At 39.2% G+C, this 24,365-nt stretch overlaps 2 protein-coding genes across 3 annotated transcripts in view; one reads left to right on the forward strand and one right to left on the reverse strand.

Moving 5' to 3' along the window:
• Positions 1-8,450, reverse strand: part of LOC121925252 (trifunctional purine biosynthetic protein adenosine-3-like) — a 38,259-nt gene extending 29,809 nt beyond the window's left edge. The window contains exons 1-3 of one of the 2 annotated variants that reach the window (XM_042457148.1): positions 8,435-8,450; positions 6,270-6,375; positions 1,654-1,798 (exon numbers count right to left, since the gene is read on the reverse strand). In XM_042457148.1, coding sequence (XP_042313082.1) covers positions 1,654-1,798 — 145 coding nt within the window. In that variant the 5' untranslated portion in view covers positions 6,270-6,375; positions 8,435-8,450. Of the gene's footprint in view, positions 1-1,653; positions 1,799-6,269; positions 6,376-8,434 lie in introns of those variants that run through there. The other variant, XM_042457149.1, reaches the window with a different exon arrangement.
• A 1,723-nt stretch (positions 8,451-10,173) lies between these two features.
• The window catches only part of SON (SON DNA and RNA binding protein), a 36,925-nt gene continuing 22,733 nt past the window's right edge, over positions 10,174-24,365 (forward strand). Inside the window, 4 exon segments of the mRNA XM_042457147.1 lie at positions 10,174-10,381; positions 12,992-13,158; positions 15,798-21,397; positions 21,399-23,334. Of these exon segments, the coding sequence (XP_042313081.1) occupies positions 10,287-10,381; positions 12,992-13,158; positions 15,798-21,397; positions 21,399-23,334 (7,798 nt within the window). The 5' untranslated portion in view covers positions 10,174-10,286.

Consider the following 24,365-nt stretch of genomic DNA (forward strand, 5'->3'; position numbering starts at 1 on the left):
AAGCAAACAAGTGGAAGACAGCTTCAGTAGTTTTATCGTAATGTGTGCTGATTATCTACATGAGTCCGTCAGGGTCAAAACATTAATTAACTAAACTATAATTTCACAACTCAGTATCAAGAGGCAGATTTGCTGTTCAGAAAAAGGTGTTGTTGAATGGACTGCTCCTCTTTAAGATTCACGGGAAGAGGAGGGTATAAATATAATTTATGAACATGTATTTGGACTGAAACAAAGATGTTAGTGGGGCCTTCTATTGTTAGGCTGTCAGTCTTTCACTATTAGTTATACTGGCTGAATCTGGTTTGTACTGCAGTCTGTGGAGTCTGAGAGGACACACATTCCCCATCTCTGGTTTCGGATGACCATTTTTAGCCTGAGGCCAAATGAAGGGTTGATTTTTAGAAGCAGGTATGTCTGCTTCTAGAGCGAAAGCCAGAGATACACTGGAGTCATACAATCTCTGCTCCTGCCAGCTATTTCCATTATTCTTCCTTGCATTTAGAAATGCTGACATGCGAAAGAAATAAAAATCTTTCAAGGGCATTCAAGGGCGTCACAGAGCCTGAAGTGATGTTCTCTTCCATTTGGGAGATGTAAGGAAAACAGATACTTTCTATACAGTCTAGAAACAGACTGATGACATCCTTCCTGCTCACAGTTGTCCTCCAAAAGAGAAGTCAGGAAGGAAACTATGCAAAGTAGTTTTATTACCTGTTAAGGCCACTGTACATCAGAACTTGGAAAAATTACTTTTTTTTAACTGCAGTTCCCAGAGACCCAATGTACCAGTATACTATAATTACTACCCTTGCTGATGAGAGATTCTGAGGGTTGTAATCCAAAAATAATTATCCCAAGCTGTGGTGCAGAAATGAAATGAGTTTGTGAGTGATGAGTTTCTAAGCAATTACCATAATTGAAGACACAATCTTAGCTGTTCGGACAAAGAAAGCAGAATAATTAATACTAGTAGTGTATTATTAATAATTCTAATAACCTCCCAAATAATAGTCAGAAAACTTTGTATGATGTTGGCAGATAATCCAAAATGTATCAGATGAAAAGATTATAAAAAAATCAGCTTAAAAAGGACATTGATGTAGATCTAAAGAAGGCAATAAAGGACCACCAAGATGCTTGAGGTTCTGTATAGAAATGCTACACCATTGGAGCTTTCTGGTTCAGAAGAAAGTCAAGAAGTGGGGCATGACAGAAGTGTATAAAATAATATATGGTGTGGAGAAAGTTGAAGGGGAGAACCTGAATGGATATGTAGAAGGAAGTATTGTACAATCCAACTGGTTGCCACAAGATGTAATAACTATTATTATTATTATTATTATTATTATTATTATTATTATTATTATTATTATTAACAATTGTCAACCTGTATAACAAATTTATGAAAGATGGCACTGTCAAATGCTAGCTGTGGTTCCATGTTACTCTCCATCATCCTTAGCTATGTACCTTCTTTGGATACCAATTGCTAAGGAACAAAAGTACAAGGGTGTTCATGCACATGGTATGAGTTTTGGGACTTCCCATATGCATCTGGTTGGAAAAGACTGTAGGGATGGATAGGTCTTTTGTTCAACCTAGCATGGCTTTTCTTGCATTCACAAATTATTTCACATTTTCATTGATTACCTGAGTTAGAGATCTTCCCATCATTTGCTGTTCCTGCATTTCCTGGAGCAACCAATACCTGCTTCACGTGTGGAGACTGTGCCAGTTTCCAAGCCAGAGCATGTTCTCGCCCTCCACTGCCAATCACAAGCACTCGGTCTGTCATCTGGATGTTCAAAATAGGAGGAGCTTTGTCATTTACAGAACCACCATATATTTTTGAGCTGCTATTCCAATGTGGATGAAGGACTGCATCTTAACTGAGTATGGCAAAATTTAAGCAAGGTTCAAGCCCTGTGTTTAGAGATATATAGCATTTAACTGAAAAATGAGAAATGTATATTTGAAAATATTTTTTGAAATTACTTTGAGTATCTCATAGACTCATAACAGTGGCTTGAAACAATGGGATGAGGGGAATTGTTTAAGTGGTGCTTCTCATCTGAAATCACTCTGGTCCCTAATGTAACAGAATAAACTGCAACATTTTAATACAATCTGAAAGCATCACAAATTGTAAATTAGCAACCAAGGTGCCAATGATTTGTTACTTATACTACTCAAATAAGTGCAAGATAGGGCAGTATGCAGGTCTCCTGTTTTAAACTTTCTTATCGCAGAAACCATGTGAACACAGTAGGATGAGTGAGTGATGGGCCAAATCTCACATAGAAGATTAAAGAAGAATGACTACTCTCTGCTAATTATAAAATACAGTTGTGTGACAAGCACCCCATTCATTTTTATTGAACCATAATACAAGAATATTTTATATAAACAATACTACATTTAAAATATCTGAAAAAATAGATTTAGGGATTTATATGCATATTTATTTACCATGCATGCCCTCGCACTTTCTCTCTGCATTGTGCACACACACATAGTCATAGACATTTATTAAACTGATAAACAAAATGAACTGAATTAATATTTTGGTTTCTGCGTTCTTCAGCTGCTCAAAATCCAAGTGAACTGTCTCTAAGGTGGTAGATTAGAACACTACCTTTGATGGCCATTAAGCATAATGATATACTTGGAAGTAGATAGCTGGAAGTGATATAAGATGCAAGTTGCTTTTGTATATAAAAAAATAAAGAGACAGATTAAGAGACCTTTTACCAAGTTGGTTCTGGATCCCAGGAGAATACTGATAAAAATATATACATTTATTAGTGTGATTAACAAATATAACTTTATAAATGAATTAACAAAACATTTCCACCTCCTCATGCCAACATGCACAGACACATCACCCCTCTCCCTAAATGAAACATTATGGCTGATAGACTGCCTTCTTTATGGAAACCCATGTATAGCCCTTAGGGAATTAAAGTTTCACACAGACATGACTGAAACCTCATCTGCCCTACAGAAATAATGGAGTTTGACACATGTTTAACTGCCGTGGCTTCATGCTATGCAATTCTGGGGTCTGCAGTTTTATGAGACATTTAGCCTTCTTTGTTAAATCCCAGGATTCCATAGCATGGTGCTATGGCAGTTAAAGCAAGATCAAACTGCATTATTTCTGCAATGCAGATAAGGCCACACTGTTGCAATCTTTGCAAACAGGGCATTAACCCTCCCCACCTCCATAGTATCATCTTTTAAAAAGGCTGGTCATTAACCCCAGTCTTGTCAATGTGTACAGTTCCTTCTAAACGGAGATAAAAGCACTTGGCAGGCTTTTTAGGTATGGAGACACACATTCCATGTATAAAGGCCAAAGACTGGAATTGTATCACATAGAATGGCATCAGAGCTGCCAACAAGGGAAGTCTTTCTTCCATGAAAGGCTTTTTTTTGAAATTCAAACCAAGCTTTCCAGAGTAGCAGACACTTCCAGGTTAGAAACTTCTTAATTTTTGGACCCCATCCTGGTACTAAGTACCTTGCTAGATCCACTTTCCTTGAATATTTTATCCATTACAGACATGCTTAATGTAGCATATTGTGGAGGAACCATGTAACAATTAAATTATGATTTGCAATCTTTTAACTATCACAGTTCATATGATAGTTGGACTGTTTAGGTTGTAGAGACCCTTCTTTTAGAGCAGGGTTGTTGTTTTAAAAAAGAAGACTCTGAAAATGTGCACAATTAAAAGGAAAGGAAAGTTTACAATCAGTGATGTAAAAAGCCAAGGCTTGGAACCAGCCATAGTCATATTTGGAGCATAACCAACGGAAAATAATGTCCAGACAGCCCACATGTACCCCAAAAACCTGTTCTATTGGCCTTTGGGTAGTGACTAAATAAAGTCAGCAAATCTACCTAAATATGATTAAGGTTTAATCTGCATGGGAGAAATAGTGCAGTGCATGGTGAAATGCTATGGACTTCTGAGATTTGTAATTTGTTGTGGTGCCAGAGCTCTGTGAGAGAGGAGGATAAATCTCTCACAAAACTGCAGTTCCCAGAATTCCACAGCATGGAGCCATGACAGAAAAGTTGTGTTAATTTGGATTATTTCTGCAGTGCAGATTAGGCCCATCACTGGATCCAACTGCGTAAGTAAAAGTAACTGATAACCACAGCATTTTTCTTCTTCTTAAGCGGAATTCTCAAAGACATGAGGGAGGGAGCCTTTGACAGTAAATGTATGATGTTTCCCATCCAGTCTTGCACATTTGCTCATAGTAGTCCTGTTCTATTTTTTAAATGCTCTTCTCCATTTTTAGCAGACTGTATGTCACAGATGAGTGTGGTTTGCACTACCTTCAGAGGGCCACAGTGCATCATCACAGTCATCATTTGGGGCAAGTGAAAATGACCATATATTAGTTCTCAGACCTTTGAGGAGGGGAGCTGGCTATTCTGGGGTAGCTGCTGAAACAGCATGTAATTGGCCTTACAATGCATTTTTAGGCCTCAAAAGGTGTATCCCCACCAAATAATGATTTTCCATGGCCAAAAATATATCTTTGGTAGGGGGTCCCAGGGGCTTTAGGTGGATCGATGGTACCCTAGGGCTCAAAATAGATCCTCCAAAGTATCACGTGTGACCCTTTGGTCACACAATTTTCACCTCCGCTGTAAGCTAACATTTTAGGCAGTTGTCTGGAAATAACATTTGTGGAACGAAGTGGGACACATTTCTAAGTGGGCATGCCAAGTGGGCATGCCCTACCAAAGATATATTTTTGGCCACGGAAAATCATTATAAAATTGGACTGTGTAACTTTTATCAATATTAAACATCATATTTCAGTCAACTGATTTGTTGTCATTAAGGGAACTGACGCCAGAATCACAGTTCAGGGATTTGTATATTTAACTCCAAACTTCCAAAGGGACTGCTTTCTTTGTGTTAATACCTTATCTACCATCAGTTGCTGGCCATCATTCAATTTTTTAAATTTGGGATTTAAAAATACCTAAATGATACAGAATCGGATCATGGTGAACAGGAGCTGTTGCACTAAGATTAATCAGGCTGTAAGGCTGATCTTAGTAGCTAAGCAGGGTCAGCCCTGGTTCATACCTGGATGGGAGGCTGCCAACAAATACCAGGTTCTGTGGGCTAAATTTAAAAGGAAAGAACTGGCAAAACCACCTGTGAGTATTCCTTGCATAAGAAAACTCTATGAAATGTATGGGGTTACCATGCGTCAACAGGCGACTTGAAGGGACATACACACACACAAGGCTAAAAGTCTATATACCAACCTTCCCTAACCCAGAGCCTGGAAACATGACTTCAGAGGGTGACATCTTCCAGAAACATAAATGCTGGCTGGGGGATTTTGGGAAGTGTAGTTCACAAAAGTAATGTTTCCAAGCTAATTCATTCAATAGCCAGATTAGGCAGGGATGATAAATGTTTAGATCAGGACATTTGAAGGCCATTATACACATTTACTTAGAATTCATAATAAATACAATGAAACATAACTGAGAAGACACATGCAGGATTAGGTTGTAAAACTGCATATCCTGATTTCAGGCTAAACCCCATTGAACTGTGTGGAATTTACATAAAAAGCAAACGCCTCAAGTTGTACATTCTACTATGTTAGAAGCCCCTGAGAATGCCTAAATTCTAGGCAGTAGCTGTGAGATAGGCAGAAACCTGTATAAAGTTCGTGCTTGCTGTATTTCCAATCTGTACTCTAAAATAATCTAAAGTGATTTCTTAGTCCCAAACCTCTCTGTTAGCAAATCCAACACAGGGACGTAGCCAAGGGGGGGGGAGATCTGGGGGTCCGGACCCCCCCCTTCCATTAGAAAAATGAATGGCGTGCTGCTGCGCCACCGCACTCAAGCCCCATTATAATGGTGGCACTTAGTCTGGACCCCCCCCCTTCCTAAAATCCTAGCTACGTCCCTGTCCAACAGATATCTATTGAATATGATTCCCAAATTTGTTGCTGTGCTGAGCAAAGAAATCAATGAGGTTTACTTAGGTAATGCCTAAGAACACCCTATGAAATTCATCGGGTCGCCATAAGTCGACAGGTGACCTGAAGGCATATATACATACATGCAATGCACTAAGGGCTGTTATATAATATCAAAAGTATCAGAATATAATAGTTTTAAGGAACAGAAACAGAAAAATATTAAGAATTAAGGAAGTCATTCTCATAGAGATCAAAGTAAAGGCTAACACTATGGCACACAGCATACTTACTGTGATCTAGCTACTGGCAATCTGGAAAGAGAGGATTTCCAATAGGCGAGCAAAAAACAGAGAAGAGGAGAGAGCAGCCTCCAGCTTTAAGCCTATCAGAACCCTACTGACAAGAGTAAAGAAATGTCCAATGAATGAGAAAGTTCAGTTCAGTATATAAAAAAAAGAGGGTGGCTACAACTGGTCATTCATTTGTTATTTTATAGGCTAAAAAAGACCCTTTTCTTTACTAAAGGAACCAAAATAAAAATAAGCATACCGCCTCTTTCATAATTCTGAAAATACTATGGACCCAAAGAACCACCATAAAAACTGGTTCTGCATTTCCACAGACATTTCACCTCTCCATATCACCAGGTTAGCCATTTTTAAAAGAGAAAAAAAAACCCCAAAGAACTTTGAAGGGTGGTGGAGGGCTGAGCTTGGCAAAGTTACTTTTTGGATGACATAACATTGAATTAAAGGTAAAGGCAGTCCCTTGACATGAATGTCTAGTTGTAACTGACTGTAGGGGGCAATGCTCATATCAGTTGCTAAACTGAAGAACCAGTGTCTTCCAAGGACTGCTCTGGTGCTCATGTGGCCAGCATGACTACACTGAATGCTGTTCCCTTCCCACTTAAGTGGTACCTACTTGTCTACTTGATTTGCATGCTTTCGAATTGCTAGGTTGGCAGAAGCTGGGACTAGCGATGGGAGCTCATCCCATCATCTGGCACCTGGGCCTCGAACTGCCAACCTGCTGATCTGGCAATCAACAGAGTCAGTGTCTTAACCACTTGAGTCACTGCATCCCCCCCAATAAAAGATAAAAAGATTTATACAACTCTGTGACCTCTGACTCCAGAATAATTTCTCCTATTCACATTTCTTGGACTCTTAGAAAAGTGCTGGCAACATTCTAAATTACACTGCAAACTAATAACATACTTTTAATACAGACAACATTACTAGTACTAGCTGCATTTTCATCTAAAAATAAAATAGGGTTCATTTGTCTTCTGCCTTAATCCCTGAAATACTATAAATATGAAAGAAACAGCATAATATATATAAAAAATCTTGGTAAGCATGTTTTAATGAGGGTGGAGAAAAGATCATCACACCATTCCTAATAACTCCTGAGTTTCTGCACTCTTCATGCCTGAATACAGTACAGTACAGCAGGGTAAGCAACTCTGCCCTTTGGATGTTTTGAGACTACACTTCCCACAGCTTTAGACATCAGAGCCATTACAGTAGTAAGAAATTATTGGCACTACAGTCCAAAAATATATGGTGGGCCACAAATTACTGACCCCTGAGGTTCAGCAACTACAGTTCCCAGAATTCCCTAACATTGAGCCAGGGCAGTTAAAGAGGTCTCAAACTGGATTATTTCTGAGCCAAATTCTGTATAAATCAGATTTAAAGGCTAGTATAACCTCGAACCTTGACTCTCCAAATCTGAGCAAATTTATCAACAAACCCCCATAAGTGTTTGAAATCACAACTTGGAAAATTTACTTTTTGGAGTGGAACTCCCAAAATCCCCCAGGGAAATCTGGGATTTGTGGGCTGGAAAAAATATCCTAAAAAGTCCTAAAAAGTAATGTTTCTGATGGAAAGCAACCTACAGTATTACTCACTATTGCTTTTTTTACTGGCAGCAGCCCAAATTCTTTTCAGCAGAGATGGGAAACATTTTCTATGTTGTTTAAAAAGCATGCATTCAGATGCATAACCTATATAATACACTAAACAATACAGCGGTTCTTCAAAGATGTACTTTCCCCCTGCAATGCTGCTCAAAGACCTTGACACAAATAGTTTAAGTTGTAAACTTCAGGGTCATGTTGTAAACTTTGCAGCATATGCAGATCTTGGTAAAAATATGCAATTGGATGGACATCTGTGCAATTTTAAAAACCTGCACAACTCTTTTTCTGCCCTCCAGTCACCAGGGTTAGTATACTGTAGAAAAAAAAAAGCCATTCACAAAACCTCAGAAAGAAACAACTGCAAGGAAGAAGGAGATCAAGAGGCTAAACACGTGGCCACCAAAAACTTGAAAAATAAACTTTCCCCTCACTAAAAAAACAGGGGGGTCGTGCTGCAACAAGGTCTAGGGAAGCTGATCACAACCCTGCCCTGCTTTCCCCCAGAAAGAGAAAGCAAATACTTACTTTTTTCTGCAAGCAACTTTAAAAAACAAAAACGGGCATTGGCCTCCCTGGAGCTCAGCACTACGCCTCCCACAATGCTGCAGTTTCAAGAACCTTTAACTCTTCCCAGGAAGAAGGAGAAGAAAAAGGAAAGGCACGGATTTCTTTAAAAGGGTGGGATTTAGCCTTCATTAACAGGGCTGAAAAGTCAAAGATATAGCCCTGTTAGCAGGCTGGTCCCATTGCAAAACAAGACCTGCCATTTCATCTCCATGCACAAAGACCACTCTTTGGGCACTATTGGCCCTCCTTAAAACTGGACCTGCAACTTCATTTCCATAGACAAAGTATTTGTAATTTGAATGGACATCCTCACATACCGACGGCATATATATCTCTGTCTCTGGCTTCCACTCCACCAAATGCATCTGAGGAAGTAGATTTAAGTCTAGGAAAGCTCATGCTGCCAACTTCTTTCTTTCAGTCTCAAAGGGGCTACAAGATCTCTCTACATGGCTGAAAATTGATAGCGACAGTGTTAATCCAAACTAGATAAATTGCCTTCTTTAAAATAAAAAAACCCTAAACTATATCTATTGGGGTTCACATGTGGATTTGCACAAGTGGATCTTTGTTATCACAGGGCATTTCAACGAAACCATGTAAAGGATGAATCTTTCAAACACTGAATTTCAAGTCTTTAGACCATGGAAACATAATAGGTTGTGTAACAAGGTGAGCAGTCAGGTGACAAATTCCTCTTGTTTTGCTCAACCCTGTCCAAAGCTCAGGAGCCCATCAGCAATTGCAATAACGATACAAGATAAAAATCACATACTGATTCTACAGATTAACACAGTTATATCTTGGTAGAATTCAGAGATACAGCCATGTTAGTCTGTAGAATCAGTGCGTAGAGAGAGCTTGTAGCATCTCTGGCAGCATGAGCTTTCCTAGGTTACAGTTTATGGATATGCACCTGAGGAAACAGACTTTAGCCTAGGGAAGCTCATGCTACCAACTTTTCTTCCAGTTAGCGTCAAAGGTGCTACAAGATCTCTCTATGTCTACGCACTGATTCCACAGACGAACACGGCTATATCTTTGAATTCTATTATTATTATTATATATTATTGGTGCAGAGATTTAAACATTCAATGAGGGCTGTGTCTGCATTGCGGAAACAATCCAGTCTGAAACTGCTTTATCTGCCAGACTCAATGCTAGGGAATCCTGGGAACTGTAGTTTATTGTGGCACTAGAACTCTGCCAGAGAAGGCCAAATGTCTCACAAAACTACAGTTCCCAGAGAATTCCCCAGCAGTGAACCAGGGAGGGGCTTATTTCTGACTCTGGGGACCAGGGTTCGGCCATGAAACGCACTGGGTGGCCTTGGGCAAAAGTCACACTCTCTCAGCCCCAGAGGAAGATGGCCATGGCAAACCCTCTCTTGAGGGCCGCCATTATGTGGGTTAAGTTTTCAAGGCCGGCATCCATAGTATTTTTGTGGGCTTTTCGGGTTCTGAGGCCGTCTTCCAGAAGGGTCTCTTCCTAAGCCCTTCTGGAACAAGGCCTCATAGCGCTGTCCCTTCAGACACGAGTGACCATAGAGTCGCGGCGGAGGGAGGGAGGGAGCGCCTCCTTTCCCAGTCCTCCAACATCAGACTCTATGGTCGACACGGAGGGCAGAGCGTCCACCGGCCCGCAGGCGCGAGCCTCTCCATTCCCGAGCCAATCAGAGGCCAGGGAGCGTACCGGAAGTGACGCCGAGGCGAGGCGGTGGAAGTGGCGTCAGCTTCCGGTGTGGCCTGGGACCTGCGTCTCGGGGAGGGAGGAAGAGAAGGGGGCCCCCTTCTCCGGCTTCGGGGCTGTCATGGCGACCAACATCGAGCAGATATTTCGGTCCTTTGTCGTGAGCAAGTTCCGGGAGATCCAGGAACAGCAGCAGCAGCAGCAGCAGTTCGGCGGGTGAGGAAGCGAGGCCTGGGCCGCGCGGAGGGAGCGCCGAGTAACGGTCGCAGCGGAGGCGGAGGGAAGGCAGAGGGAGGCCCAGGAGGGACCAGGCACCGCGAAATGGAGGGCGCTCCAGGAAAACGTTATTGTTGTTATTGTCGCTATTATCCGTCCTCCGTAGCCGTCCTCGAAATGGAGGACACTTGGGAACTCCTTTGGAGCTCATAACAACGACAACAACAATAATGATGTTTTCTGGAACGTAATAAAGATCCCTCACCCGAAAGAATGCCTGGCATTTGCCCCCTTCCTCTCTGGGGCAGGAAGTGGAAGGGAAGAAGAACGGTGGTGGTCGCCAACGTTGTAATGGACAGAGGTTGGCCCTCTGTACAGGAGAAGCTGTTGTTGTTGTTGTTGTTGTTTCCTCCTCAGATCCCGCCTTTCTCCCAATGTAGGGACCAAGGGGGAAAACAGCAAGTTTAAAACAATACAATTTAAAAACAGTGCAAAAGCATTAAAACACATAAATACTGTGTAATGTTTAAAAGCAATTAAACAATTTTAAAAGTTAAAACAGTTGTGCGTTAAAATGTAAAACATGTTTAAAACTCTATACAAACCTTAAAATCTGAATTACTCAGCATTTGCACAGCGCAAAGATGTCTTTATCTTGGCTTCTCTGGGGAGGGAGCTCCGGAGCCTGGGAGCAGCCACCAAGAAGGCCCTCTCCCTTGTGCCCACCAACACTTCAGCACTTTAGTGGGCTCTTGGAGGGAGGTATGGCCCTTCAGATAGTCTGGACCAAGATGTATAGCGTTCTGTAGGTCAAAAGTAAGGAGCCCTGGTGGCGCAGTGGTTAAATGCCTGTACTGCAGCCATTCACTCAAGACCACAAGGTTGAGTTCAAGACCAGCAAAAGGGCCCAAGCTCGACTCAGGCTTGCATCCTTCTGAGGAGGGAGCTAAAATGAGTACCCAGACTGTTGGGGGTAAATAGCTTACTTGCTGTTCACTGCTATGATCTTTGGGCCTTGGGGAGTTCAGTGGACCAGATGGGGGCACCGTGTGAAGATTGGAAGGGGAAGCTCTTTTGCAGAGGCAGCGTTGGTTGGTGTAACTTGGGCTGTCTCCTATCGGTCAAACAGCAGTGCTGACCCTGTGACAACCCATTACATTCACTGGTTTTATAGTATTAAAAATATTCAGCACTGTATGGAATGGTTTTTTATAACTATACAGTATTACTCCATCTGATTTTAATTTCATTCACCTTTCGAACTATTTGATTATTTTGTTTGGATGCAGGAAGACATTTATTGAAATTCCTGATATTGTATGAAAAGTATGAGTTAATATGACAGTTATTTGAGTAGCTGACAGAAAGTGGTAATTGTATGAAGCATGAAATTCTAGCACTAGTCATTTTCTAAAGAAGCAGTAAATGCATTTTGTGTTTCAAGTTGGGTTTCATCCCCAAGACTTCTCATTGTGCATGTATACGCAAAGACACATATTCCAAAATCCAGAACCTCTGGTCCCAAGCAGTTTGGATAAGGGAGAATCAACCTGTATTGTAAAACTTTGGTAATGGTGCAAGGAAGCCATCCTCTATGTATGTAGTTCTGGGGAGAAAACAACCACTGAAACCTTTCAGGGTTTTAAAAAAAATACATTACTTGTTTTTGAAATTAACCGTACACAACCGGCCTAGGTTTAGCATTCATTTTCACACATCTAACGAAGAGAAATTTTACTCCTGTTCATAATTTAGAACATGTAGGAGAAAAAGAGGAATGGTGTGTATCCATTTTAGTTAGGATGGAAATGTCAAGGCGGTTATTTCTGTGCTGCTTGCTCTACAACAGAACAAAGCTCTGTTAACTGCTTTGCATTAAAAAGGACTTCTAGGCGGGTTACGCCGTTTTGTAACCCTAGTGCATGCTTGTCTGTAACCGGCCCTAGTGTTCAGTTCTTAAATATGCTGTAAAATTCTGACTCTCAACATATTTGTGTTTTCAGTAATCACATAGGTTTGACATTCAAATTGTATTATATAAACACAAAATTGTTGCTATTACAAGTTTTACTTGTTTGCAGCCTATATCATTTGTTCACTGTTGGATTATTTAAAACATTACACTGTACATATTGCAGTCAAAATATATATGCGGTGTCCCCAAGGAAATATGTACACTATAGCCATTGATGTGTTCCTTTTTAACCATAATCAAAAACAGGACTTCATCATAGACCTCATTGTACATTTTGAAGTTCATGTATTCCTTTGTTCTAACATAATAGAAATCTAGAATTAAGAATGAAATCTTTCATTGTTTCTATGATAGTTAGATCTGAATTAGAAATTTCTGTGATCACCAGTTCCTGCTAATGCAGAGCTGTTTATCTTAAGTGGTTAAAATACAACGGTAACACCTTCGTAGAGTTTACATTAGATAATATTTTGTTTAAGAGACGGTTATATGAATAGATATTAAATATTTAAAATTTGTAAATATGCAGAATGTGTTTATTTTATTTTTTTAACTGAAGCGCTATATCATATTAATGGACATTTGTTTTAACAATATTTGTAATCTACTGATTTTTGCATTTTTTTCTTGATTAGTGGAAAGATAGGAAGTCAATACAATGGTGAAATAAATTCACCTGAACACACCAGTTCTTCAGATGATAACATTGGATCTGTTGGGAATCTTCAGAATGATCCACTAGTGCAGAAGATAGAACAAGTATTATCGGAAGTGTTGGCTGCAGAGTCACAGTACAAACCAGGTAAACAAACAATATTCAATGTTTTTTCATAATTTTTTAAAATGTGCATACATTTATATTGTGTAGAGGCAAAATATTTTATCAGATGTGAAGTTGCTTTATAGGTCACAATATTTGTTCTGCGCTGCTATGCAAAATAGGACTGAAATGATGGGGCTAGTGATTGAAAAATCAAACTGTAATGTGTAATGTGTAAAATTTACATTTGAGTAAGCATACTTTCAGTTGTAAGGCTGCAATTCTATATCAGTGTAATTGAATATTGGAACAATTTGTGAGGAAGCTGGTGTAAAATTAAATTATAATTGTCACATAAATTGACAAACTGAAAATTATGTTCACATTTTTTCATTATTTTTATAGGATTTAGTGGGCTTATTCCTAAAAAAGTTGAACTGTTGCGTATTTTATGGCTAAAAATGTACAGTTGTCCCTCCATATTCGCTAGGGTTAGGGGCACAAGACCCCCGTGAATATGGAAAAACGGCAAATAACAAAAACACTGTTTTTACCTGAAAGACACCTCTCTAGGAATCTCTAGGTCCTCCAGTGCAACTCTGTGGTCAATGTCCAACATACACTGAGCATAGAATGGCACTGGAGTAGCTACAAATGGTCTTTTAGTGCAACTTTTAGTTAAAGTTGACCACAGAGTTGCACTGGAGGACCTAGACAGTCCTAGAGAGAACATATTAATGAAATCCGTGAATAATCATATTCGCAAATATCAAAGCCGCAAATATGGAGGGATGACTGTAGTCTGTAGGTTAAAAAACCCTGGTAAGAGTATTTGTCTTGTGCTGGAAACTCACATAATTTTATTCTTTCTCGTAATAAACTGCTGGAATGAAGTTACTAATGCTTGCTAATTTAGATGCTAAACAGTTACCTACTTTGTTCTCAGTTCTCGTTCTCTCTCTCTCTCTCTATATATATATATATATATATACACATATATAATACTGTACACAATTTTTTTAAGAAGAATTTTTTTCAAGTCTAATAAATTCCTGTGTTCTTTGAGGTCTTTTTGTAATTTTTAAACAAATGTATGCTCTAATAGTTTCTCTAATCCTACTATGGAAGTCTATTCTGCTTTGATATTATTTCGTTCTTTCTTATTTGTTTTTTTTGTTTTGTTTTGTTTTTTGTTACAATACATTGATTTATTATTGACAATATTCTCTCCAAGGTGAATTAGTGGCATCTCTTAGTAACATGACAATTCAATAAAGTAATAAAATTTAGATGATTCTATTCAGGAACTATATGAATTGATTTAATTTTTAATTTTATAATAGATAATTGGTTGTTTTTTTAAACAAACTTTCACGTACAGTATTTAGTGAAATTTCAATTCAAAGAGACATTACTCTCATTTTAAATGTGGACGCTTTCAGATATTATACCTCATTTATGCACATAGGAAGAGAGTGGAGAAAGCAATGAATGAGCCCATACAGGCTTACAGCAACCAGTCCTACTTTCATTTAAAAAAAAAAAATCACCAACTCGGCTATCCCTGAATACAGTCCTATTTTGTTACATGTGGACTGGGTCACCATATATGAACCTATTGAGATACTAACTGCTATCTTATTGTGCCACAGTTCTGTTCTTTTTTACTTTATGTACATTTCTAGTCTGATATCATCAATTAATATTCAGCAGATAGTTACTCAAATTATGTAACTAAATTATGTAACCCTGGTGGTGCAGTGGTTAAATGCCTATACTGCAGCCACTCACTCACAAACCATAAGGTTGCGATTTCAGTTCCAGCCAGGGGCACAAGCTTCACTCAGGCTTGCATCCTTCCAAGGTTGCTAAAATGAATACCCAGATTGTTGGGGGCAATTAGCTTACACTTTGTAAACAACTTAGGGAGTGCTTAAGTGCACTGACAAGCAGTATAGAAATGTACTTGCTATTGGTATGTGCGTGACATGCATATGCTTTCCCTGATAGCACACAAATAGTATGTAGCTTCTGGTTCTTGAAAGCTGACAATATCCAATATATACGTTCCTTGAGTATGTCCACAGGTTCCAATAAGGTTACTGATACTGCCAGTTCTGACAGTACAGTGTGCCCTCCCCTTACATGGGGTTCCGTTCCGGATCCCTCTGCCTAAGGGGAATGCTGCGTATGCTGGAGTCCCATTGGAAGTGCCTGTGGTGTGCAGCAGTGTGTGCGTGCTATGGGCGCACGCCCCATGTGTAAAACACGGGTGCACTGTACAAGCCAACTAGGATTTTTAATGTAATCAGATTTTAAAATATAGAAAGTTTTGTTTTCATATAATCTGGAGCATCTGCCTCTTCAGGAGCATAAGCGTGATATGAACTCTGGGCATGATCTCTGCTCATGAAGTATACACACTTCTTTCTGTACCCCCTTACAAAAGCATTTTGTGGTTTGCAGGGTTCTCCAAAAGGTGTGAAATGTGATGCAGAAGATGAGACTGATGTGGAGGAATTGGGGGAAAAGGGAGGGGTGTGAGCGCCTTTTAATTTAAAGCCACAATTTTATATGAAGTGTTTTTTCTAACCTAGACTTCTCTCTTTGTATACTTTTATGCACTTTTATGTCACTTTGTAAAGGTATTTACATTTGTACCTTTTAAAAAATTTTTTCAGGTGGTGGAGAGGATGCTGTGAGAAGTAAATCTCGCTCTGTTAAAAGAGGGTTATCTGAAGAAGTGCAAGATGAAATTCCAAGGAAGAAGTCTAAGAAAGATAAGAAACATAAAGATAAGAAGAAAAAGAAGAAGAGAAAGAAGGAGAAAAAACATAAAAAACAATCCAAGGAATCAAAATTAAATGACCAACAAAAAGAATGTGAGGATCTGCAGCGAGTTTTGCACTCAGAACCAGAAAATCCATGCTTTATATTAAGTGCAGGTGATGATGTGAATATAGAGTCTGCATCTGTCTTACAACATGCTTCTGTATCAGTTCAGGAAGAAACTGCATATGAAAATGAAAACTCAGCTATGCCAAATTCACACAATACTAATTCAGATAGCAGCAGACTGGATACATCTAAAGAAGATTCTACTTTGGTCAGTGCTCATGAGCTCTCAGAAGTCAAGCTTGCAAGTGAGAGAGAACTGGAAAGTGGTACTTTTAAAACTACTGACCTCACTCTGAATTTGTGCATAGAAGACCAGTCTTTAAGAACTGCTGAAGCTGAAGGTAGTTCTGTAAGCATGGTCAGAGATGAAGTTATTTGTTTGGAACAAAATGAAATTAGTTCTGCATTAGAGGCAACAAAAAAACTAAATGTTCCTGAAAACAGTTCACATTCTATAACAGTACAGCCGGAATATTTGGAAACCAGTCTGGAGTCTAACATGTTAAAAGTTAAAAGTTTAGATTCTGTCACAGACTCATTAAATCCAGAAGGCATGAAACAATCAACACCAACTTTACTTGAAACACCTGCTTTGCCCCACTTGGAGCTAAGTGGAGAAGCCAAAGATTCAGTGACAACTTTGGGATTTTTGGCTATGGTTGTAGGGAAAGACTTCGAAGCAACTTCAGAATTTTTGAATACAGCAAAGATAAAAGCTTCTGAAAGAAGTCCCAGACATATTTCATTTACAGATATGAAAGATGATAATGACTCTGAGAGACTGCTCACAATGCAGGATTTCCAAAAGGCTCTGCAGCCTAGAACAGAGATGAAAGCTGCTCCAGAATCTCAACATGTAGTCTCTAAAAATGATTTTGAGCTGGCTCTTGTAAGTAAACTAAAACCTCAGCAAACAGACTCAAGAACAATGGTAGAATTTGGTGAGCAAAAGTGCATGGCAGCAACTGCTGATGCTGAGGCAATAGTAAAAGAATTAAGAGAAACCCAAGTCTCTGCTGTTATGATGGAGCTGAAAGATTCAGAAAAGTATCCAAGGCAGTTACAAATTGAAAAAGTTGCAAAAAATGTTAGCCAAATGCCAGAATTGGAGATGAAGAATAAGACAGATTTAACAACACCTCTTTCAAATGTAGGAATGGAAACAAGGACTTTAGACAGTGTTTCAGGATTTCAGGAGATTGACTTGAGTTGTCTGAAAGAAAAATCTGCAACAAAGAAGGAAAAGTGGAATACTGTTCCAGAACCTTTTAGAATGATGAATTTGAAGAATGTTGGTCCTCTTACAGAAACTGAAGAAGCTGTGAAGGTGAATAGTTCTTTGGAAGCTGTTGTGGTGGAAAAAGAAGTTTCAGAAATAGCTGAAGATTTAGAACCGGTGACTGAGGTGAACATTCCTGAAAACATCTCACAAACTTTAGAAACAGCTCCAGGAATTGGTGAGATAGTGAAGCCACAAAATCAGGAGGTTTCGCAATATGCAAGCAAAATATCTGAGAGTGGGATGAATCTGAAGGACTTGAAAAATGCTTCAGAATCTTTGGCAACTCTGAAAAATGTAGAAACCACTTCAGAATCTCAGTATGTAAAAGGAATGAGTTATATACATGATACTTTACAATCTGATGCAGTGTCACGAGGCAAAAATTTACAAACTAACCTAGAGGTTGAAGGAAAAAAAGAAGAGAAAGATGTGGACACTGCTTCAGAATCATTGCATATGATATTTACAAACTATTCAGAACAAAATCTAGAACTTTTTTCAGAACCCAAGGTTATGACGAAATTGAAAAGTTCAGACATAGTCCCACAGTCATCGCACATGGGGGATGCAAACAGTTTGGAGTCACAGCATATTAGGAAAGTCAAAGACTTAAAAATGGTAGGATCCGAAATGATGGTTGGGTTGAATGACTTACAGAAAAAAATAGAATGCCATCACAGAAATGTTAAAATTGTAGAAGCAGCATTGGAATGTAAGGCTGTGTCTGATTGGACTGCATTAGACGAAAAGGCTTCTGATACCATTGAGAATATGACGAAGGATCAGTACAGTGCAGGTGCAGACCACCTGCGGACTTCACCAAGATATGAAGAAGTGAATAATGGCTCCAAAACAACAACAGGAAATGAGCTGACTGCTGAGAGTGAAAACCTATCATTGACTTCAAAATTTTCAAAAGACATGGATATAAGTTCAGAAACTGCTGCAGAATTGGAAGCCTTAGCAGTTGTACAAAAGTTAAAAGAAAGGGTAGGATTTACAACTAGGGTTGAGGAAGATAGCCCTAAAGAATCCTTAGAGTTGAAAAGTTCAGTGTCAACAGATCTAAAAGACTATCCGAAATCTGTGAATATTGGAAAGTGTTTTGAATCTATTTCTGAATCTCAGAAAGAACAAAACCTGCAATCTGTGCAGGACACAACATCAAAAAGGAAGGAGGTGAATTTGGATTCTCTGTATGATTTGGAAACTGAGTATGCAAAAACAAGTTCAGAATTCCACTTTATAGGTGCATTAAGTAACCAGGAAGGGAAACAGAAATTTCAGGAAAGGACAGAAATGACAGGATTGATAGCATCCTCAGAATCCCCGTATGCATCAGAGAGAGATCTGATTCAAGTTTCCGAATGTGAGAAGAAAAATGATGTAGAAAGTTCAGAATCATCAGTGTGTCTGGCAGAACCCAATTCAGGGAATGTCCCAAAAGCTTTCTACATGATTCAAATGAAAAATTCAAAAACAACATCAGAGTCTAGAATTCTGGATGGAGAACATGTGAACACTGATTCAGGATCTACCCTCACAGCAGGTGTAGAAATGGGAGAGAATCTTCCAGAAAGTGTGACCATGGTAGTGTCAGGAACAGAAACTATTTTAGACACACCAAACAAAAATGAACTCCTTGAATCACAAGGTATATCAGCATTGCAAGAGTCAGAATCAAAGATCAGGAGTAAAACATCAACCCCTACAAATTTTGAAGAATATACAAAAACTGTATGTTTGAGTGAAAATAAGAAGTTGGAAATAGCTCCACAATATGAAGAATCTGAAGAAGCAAAAAAACGAGACTCGTCATCTTTGTGTGCGCCACATATGGTAGTTATTAAAGCAATTCCTTCCTTTGTCCGTGAAGCTGAAGATAAAGAACTAAAAGTTGCTAAAGCAGCTGAAACAATAGTGACTTTAGCAAAATCAAAAGGATCAAAGGAATCTGTGGACATAGTGAAAGATATAAGTACAGAATTATCTGATGACATAAATGCATATAGTACAGAAACATTTAAAAGATCTGAATCAACTGTAGTCACACAAATTTCAGAAAGCTTGTTGATAACTACAGGCATACCAGTTGAACACGATGCAAAACTGGTAGTTACAGAATCAGTTTCAGACTCAATAATAGGTTCAGAGAAAGAGGGTCATGATCCAGCTTTGACTGAGTTTATGATGGATGTCAAAATTGCAGAAGCAAATTCTAGCATTCAGGATACATCAGAAAGGAACACTTCAAAAACAACTTTGCAGTTTGAAACAACTTCCAAGCCTCCATGTATGTTGGACTCCATGGATTTAGATGACAATGTAGACTTTCCACCAAAAATAGAAACAAAAGATTCAAGACAAGTAATAAACTATGTAAGACCATTGGAAGTAAAGGACAGCAATTTTCCAGCAGCCACTTCAACACAGCTAGTCACACCACAGTTAAAGTCTTCAGAATCTTTCTCTGTGTCAAAAGAAACAGACTCTGCAGGAATTCTAAACCTAAATCCTACTCCAGTATATAAAGGTACAACAGAATTTAAATCTTCTAGCATAGTTTCAGAGATTGAAGTATTAGAAATAAGTGACTCTGGCATACATCTAAAACCAGAAAATAATTCGGAAGTAAAATATTTTGAAACCCCTTCAGAAACTGAAAATGTTCTACAAAAGACTGCACCAATTTCTGAAAGAGAGATGGAGAAATTTTCAGAATTAATATCAGAAAAAGTATGCCCACACAAGATAAAAGAAGTAGAAACTATTTTAGAACCCAAACATGCTCAGCAAATTAAAACTTTAGAAACGTCTTTACAGCCTGTGTATACAGTGGGGGCAACAGATTTGGAAGGAAATCTTATGTCTGAGGTGCTCGGTGTTTCAAAAACTAACCAACAGTTTTCAGATGTTGTGGAAAAAGCAGATGTAAGAGCTGCTATATCATCTGTGACTGTAGAAGCAGTAAAAGATACAGAAAAACAATTGCAATTAGATCCACATTTTGAAGGAAAATGTTCAGAAAGCAATTTGAAGAGCATGCATGTGTCAGATTTACAGGATGCAGATGCAGATGAAGGAGCAGCCTCTTTAGCAGGAAAAAAATGCTCCAAACCTGTTCCAGAAGTAGCATCTGTTATAGATATGAAAAAAGCAAAGTCAGACTTGGAACTGGCCCTACGGTTAACAGATCCAGAAACTATGTTCAAACCTAGAAGTGTTCTAGAGTCTGTGCAAAGAAATGAACCAAAAGACTTGGAAGCAGCTAACAAATATGAATCCTTTGTGGAAGTAAAAGAGCTCCAAGTTATTCAAACATCTACAGACAAAGAACAAATGGATTTAGGAGGATTGTCAAAATCTGTGTTAACTTTGGAGAGTGAGGATTTGGAAAGAAATTCAACCTCTGTGCTTTTGCCAGAAGGAAAAGCCTCTGAAGGATCTTTAGATGCAATACATGTGCAAGTGAAGGATTCTGTAGTAATGCCTGAATATGTGAGTGCAAATAACAAAGAAGTTTCAAAAGAGACATGCAGAGCAGAAGTGGAACATTTTGAACCAACTGCAGCACATGTAATAGAATCCAGAAATTCAGAAATGATTTCACAGGCCATTGTACAACTGAAAAATTCAGAATCAGCTTTAGAGCCTTTAAATATAATAAAGGAAAAAGACTTGGGTGGGATTTCACAGATCATTGTGGAGGAGCAAGGTGTAAAAGTAACTGCAAAACCTGTATGCCCAGTAGCTGGAGAGTCCTTAGAAGTAGTCCAGGAAATAACAGTGGGGCTGATAGATCCCGAACCAGTTCTGGAATCTGTGAAGATGGCAGAGAAGGATTTGGAAGCAGGGAAACAAGTAATTGTAGCAGCAAAAGACTCAGAAATAATAACTCTTAAATCCACGCACGTGACAAAGGAAAAGGATTTGGAAATAATTGTACAGGACTATTTGAAGGATAAAGATTCAGAAGCTGTTACAGAACATGATGGAAGTATTTTAAAAGATAAGAAAAGTGAGAAAATAAGTAGCAAAAGTAAAGATAAAAGTAAAAGTAAGAAAGCAAAAAAGAGTAGATCAAAATCTCCTTCCAAGTCAAAAAAAACATAAAAAAAAGTCTAGATCACATTCTACCACTAGGCAGGTAGCATCAAGAAGAGAACGCTCTAGAAGTAAACATGATTCCCATTCCAGAAAAAAACACTCTACCTCACGTCGTAAATCCAGATCAAAATCTACTGACAAAAAAGAGGATAAAGAATCCTCAAAGTCTAGACGCAGACGATCACGATCTAAATCTAGATCCAAATCTGTAGACAGGATTGAAACTTCAGCAAAATCACGGCGGAGACGTTCTAGATCTTCTGATCATCGCAAGTCTAGATCCAAGTCTATAGATAAAAGAGAATCAGTTAGAAGAAGACGAAGATTGTCAAGATCCTCTGATAAACACAAATCTAGATCACGATCTGCAGAAAGACGAGAGACATTGATAAGGTCAAGGCGGAGACGGTCCAGATCTTCTGATCATCAGAAATCTAGATCACGATCAGCTGACAAAAGAGAAACTTCAGTGAGGACAAGGAGAAGGCGATCTCGGTCTTCTGATCGTTACAGATCTAGATCCAAGTCTCTGGACCGAAGGGAGTCTTCAGTAAGAACACGTAGAAGACAGTCTAGATCCTCTGATCACCACAAATCAAGATCCAGGTCAGCTGATGATAAAAAAGAAATTTCAGTGAGAAGAAGGCGAAGACATTCTAGGTCTCATGACACTCGTAAATCTAGATCCAGATCAACTGATAGAAGGGAGACTACTGTGAGAGCAAGGCGCAGGAGATCTAGATCCTCTGATCGTCACAAATCTAGATCCAGGTCAGTTGACAAAAGAGAGAGTTCAGTGAGAACAAGACGAAGGAAGTCCAGATCATCTGATAATTGCAGATCTAAGTCCAGATCTGTTGATAAAAGAAACACTTCAGTGAGGACAAGGCGAAGGCGGTCCAGATCCTCTGATAATCGCAGATCTAAGTCTAAATCTGTTGATAAAAGAGAAAGTTCAGTAAAGAGACGGCGAAGACGGTCCTTATCTTCTGATCGTAAATCTAGATCCAAATCTGTTGAGAAAAGAGAGACTTCAGCCCAGGTAAAAAGGAAGCGTTCCAGGTCTTCTGATACTCGCAAATCTAGATCTAAATCTGTTGAAGCATCAGCAAGATCAAAAAGGAAACGATCCAAGTCTGCTGATCATAAATCTAGAGCAAAATCTGTTGAAAAAGAAGAGCCATCACTGAGGTCTAGACGTAGAAAATCTAAGTCATCTGATTGCCAAATCTCTAAATCAAAATCACGATCCAAATCTACTGAAAGAAAAAAGGACAAAGATTCTTCAGTTGCATCAAGAGAGAAACACTCCAGACACAGATCAAAATCCAAATCTATTGAAAAAACAGAGGGATCAGAATCTTTGGATATATCTGTGTGCAATCATGCAAAATCTCCTGTACAACACAAATCTAAATCTAGGTCAAGGTCCAAATCTATAGATAAAATGGACGAGAGAGATAGTATACGAAGATCAAAGAGTAAAGGCTCTAAATCTCCAGAATCTAGATCTCGTAGACGTAGAACAGTATCACGATCGAGAAGGAATCGTTCTCGATCATTAACTCGGAGAAGGACCTCAAGATCAAAATCTGACCATCGATCACGAACAAGATCACGAAGTCGATCGCAATCACGTTCAAGACGTTGGAGAAGGACTAGATCAAGGTCTTTGTCAAGACAACGATCTTTATCAAGGGAAAGGCGTAGGAGATCTCGGAGAAACAGATCAAGATCGCCTGATCGGAGGAGGAGGAGGTCTGATTCAAGAGACAGTTACAGAATATCTCTCAGATTACGGTCCCGAAGTCGAACACCTGTCCTTTTAAGGTCTTCCAGGTCAACAGGAAGAAGGAGGAGCCCCAGTAAATCTCCTGATCACCGAAGATCCAGGTCTTCAAGCAGGTCACCTAAACGTCTGACTGACTTGGGTAATTCATCTTCAGCAGTTTTTTGCAAAGATAAAATAGAATTCTCATTAATATGTTCTGACTTCACAGGTTCCTTTTAGATTCCTTTATTGGAGATAGTTCCTTTTCAGTTCTGTTAATGATAGCATGTTTCTTAACACATGTTTTTGAATATGCCATTATACATGCTTTCATTGTAAATACAGATGGAAGTAGAGAAAAAAATATATTTCAAGATGGTGTGTTACAAAGTAACATGCGTGCATGGTCAGTATATGAAAATGTAAGGTTTTATACAGGGAAAGAAATTATGCAGTGTAATTTTGGGGCATATGGATCTTCCAGGAGTTCCTTAAATATTCTGATCATTCAAATGGGATATCTTAATCTTATTAGAGTAATGCGTTGTTGCAGGATTCATACAGAATAAGACATTCAATATTATCCCCCAAAGAGTTGTAAACATTGGTTCTATGGGGCAAAACAGACTGTCATGAAAAGCCAGCTTCTAGCCGACTTGGAGGCATGGCATACAGATTCCGCATGCCCCCCAGGACAACTGGAAGCTGCACCAGTGTTCAGACGTGAGCTGGCTTCCAGGCACTCCAGCAGCGCGTTGTTTAGATGCTACACACTGCCAGACTGGCTTCAAGCCATCCATGGTCTACGGCAGGGCAGAAAAGCTGCCTTTTTGCTGGTCCAAAAAGGAGCAGTTCTTTGTTGCTCCTTTTTCAGGCATCTTCAAGGCGGATTGTGTCATGCTGTGTGGTTGCTGTGACCCGAATCTGTTTTCAGAAGGGGCAGCTTCAAGCCACCCCTTCAGGTCTGTCTATTTTGGTCCTAAAGTTAAGCCACTTGCTATGTGCCCTTCTTTTCTCAAAGCAAAAACAGCTGGAACAAAAATTGTCCTGACAAGCCAATTGCTTTTTGCCATTGGGTACCTCCCTCCCCCCATGCAGTGTAATGTTTTGGGACAGAAAAATGACCCATTCTGCTTTTTTGGCAAACCGTGATGCAGAGTGCTTGAAGTTACATATTTTGGTTATAGGTTG

The sequence above is a fragment of the Sceloporus undulatus genome, chromosome 3 (assembly GCF_019175285.1).
Source record: "Sceloporus undulatus isolate JIND9_A2432 ecotype Alabama chromosome 3, SceUnd_v1.1, whole genome shotgun sequence".
Classification (NCBI taxonomy): domain Eukaryota; kingdom Metazoa; phylum Chordata; class Lepidosauria; order Squamata; family Phrynosomatidae; genus Sceloporus; species Sceloporus undulatus.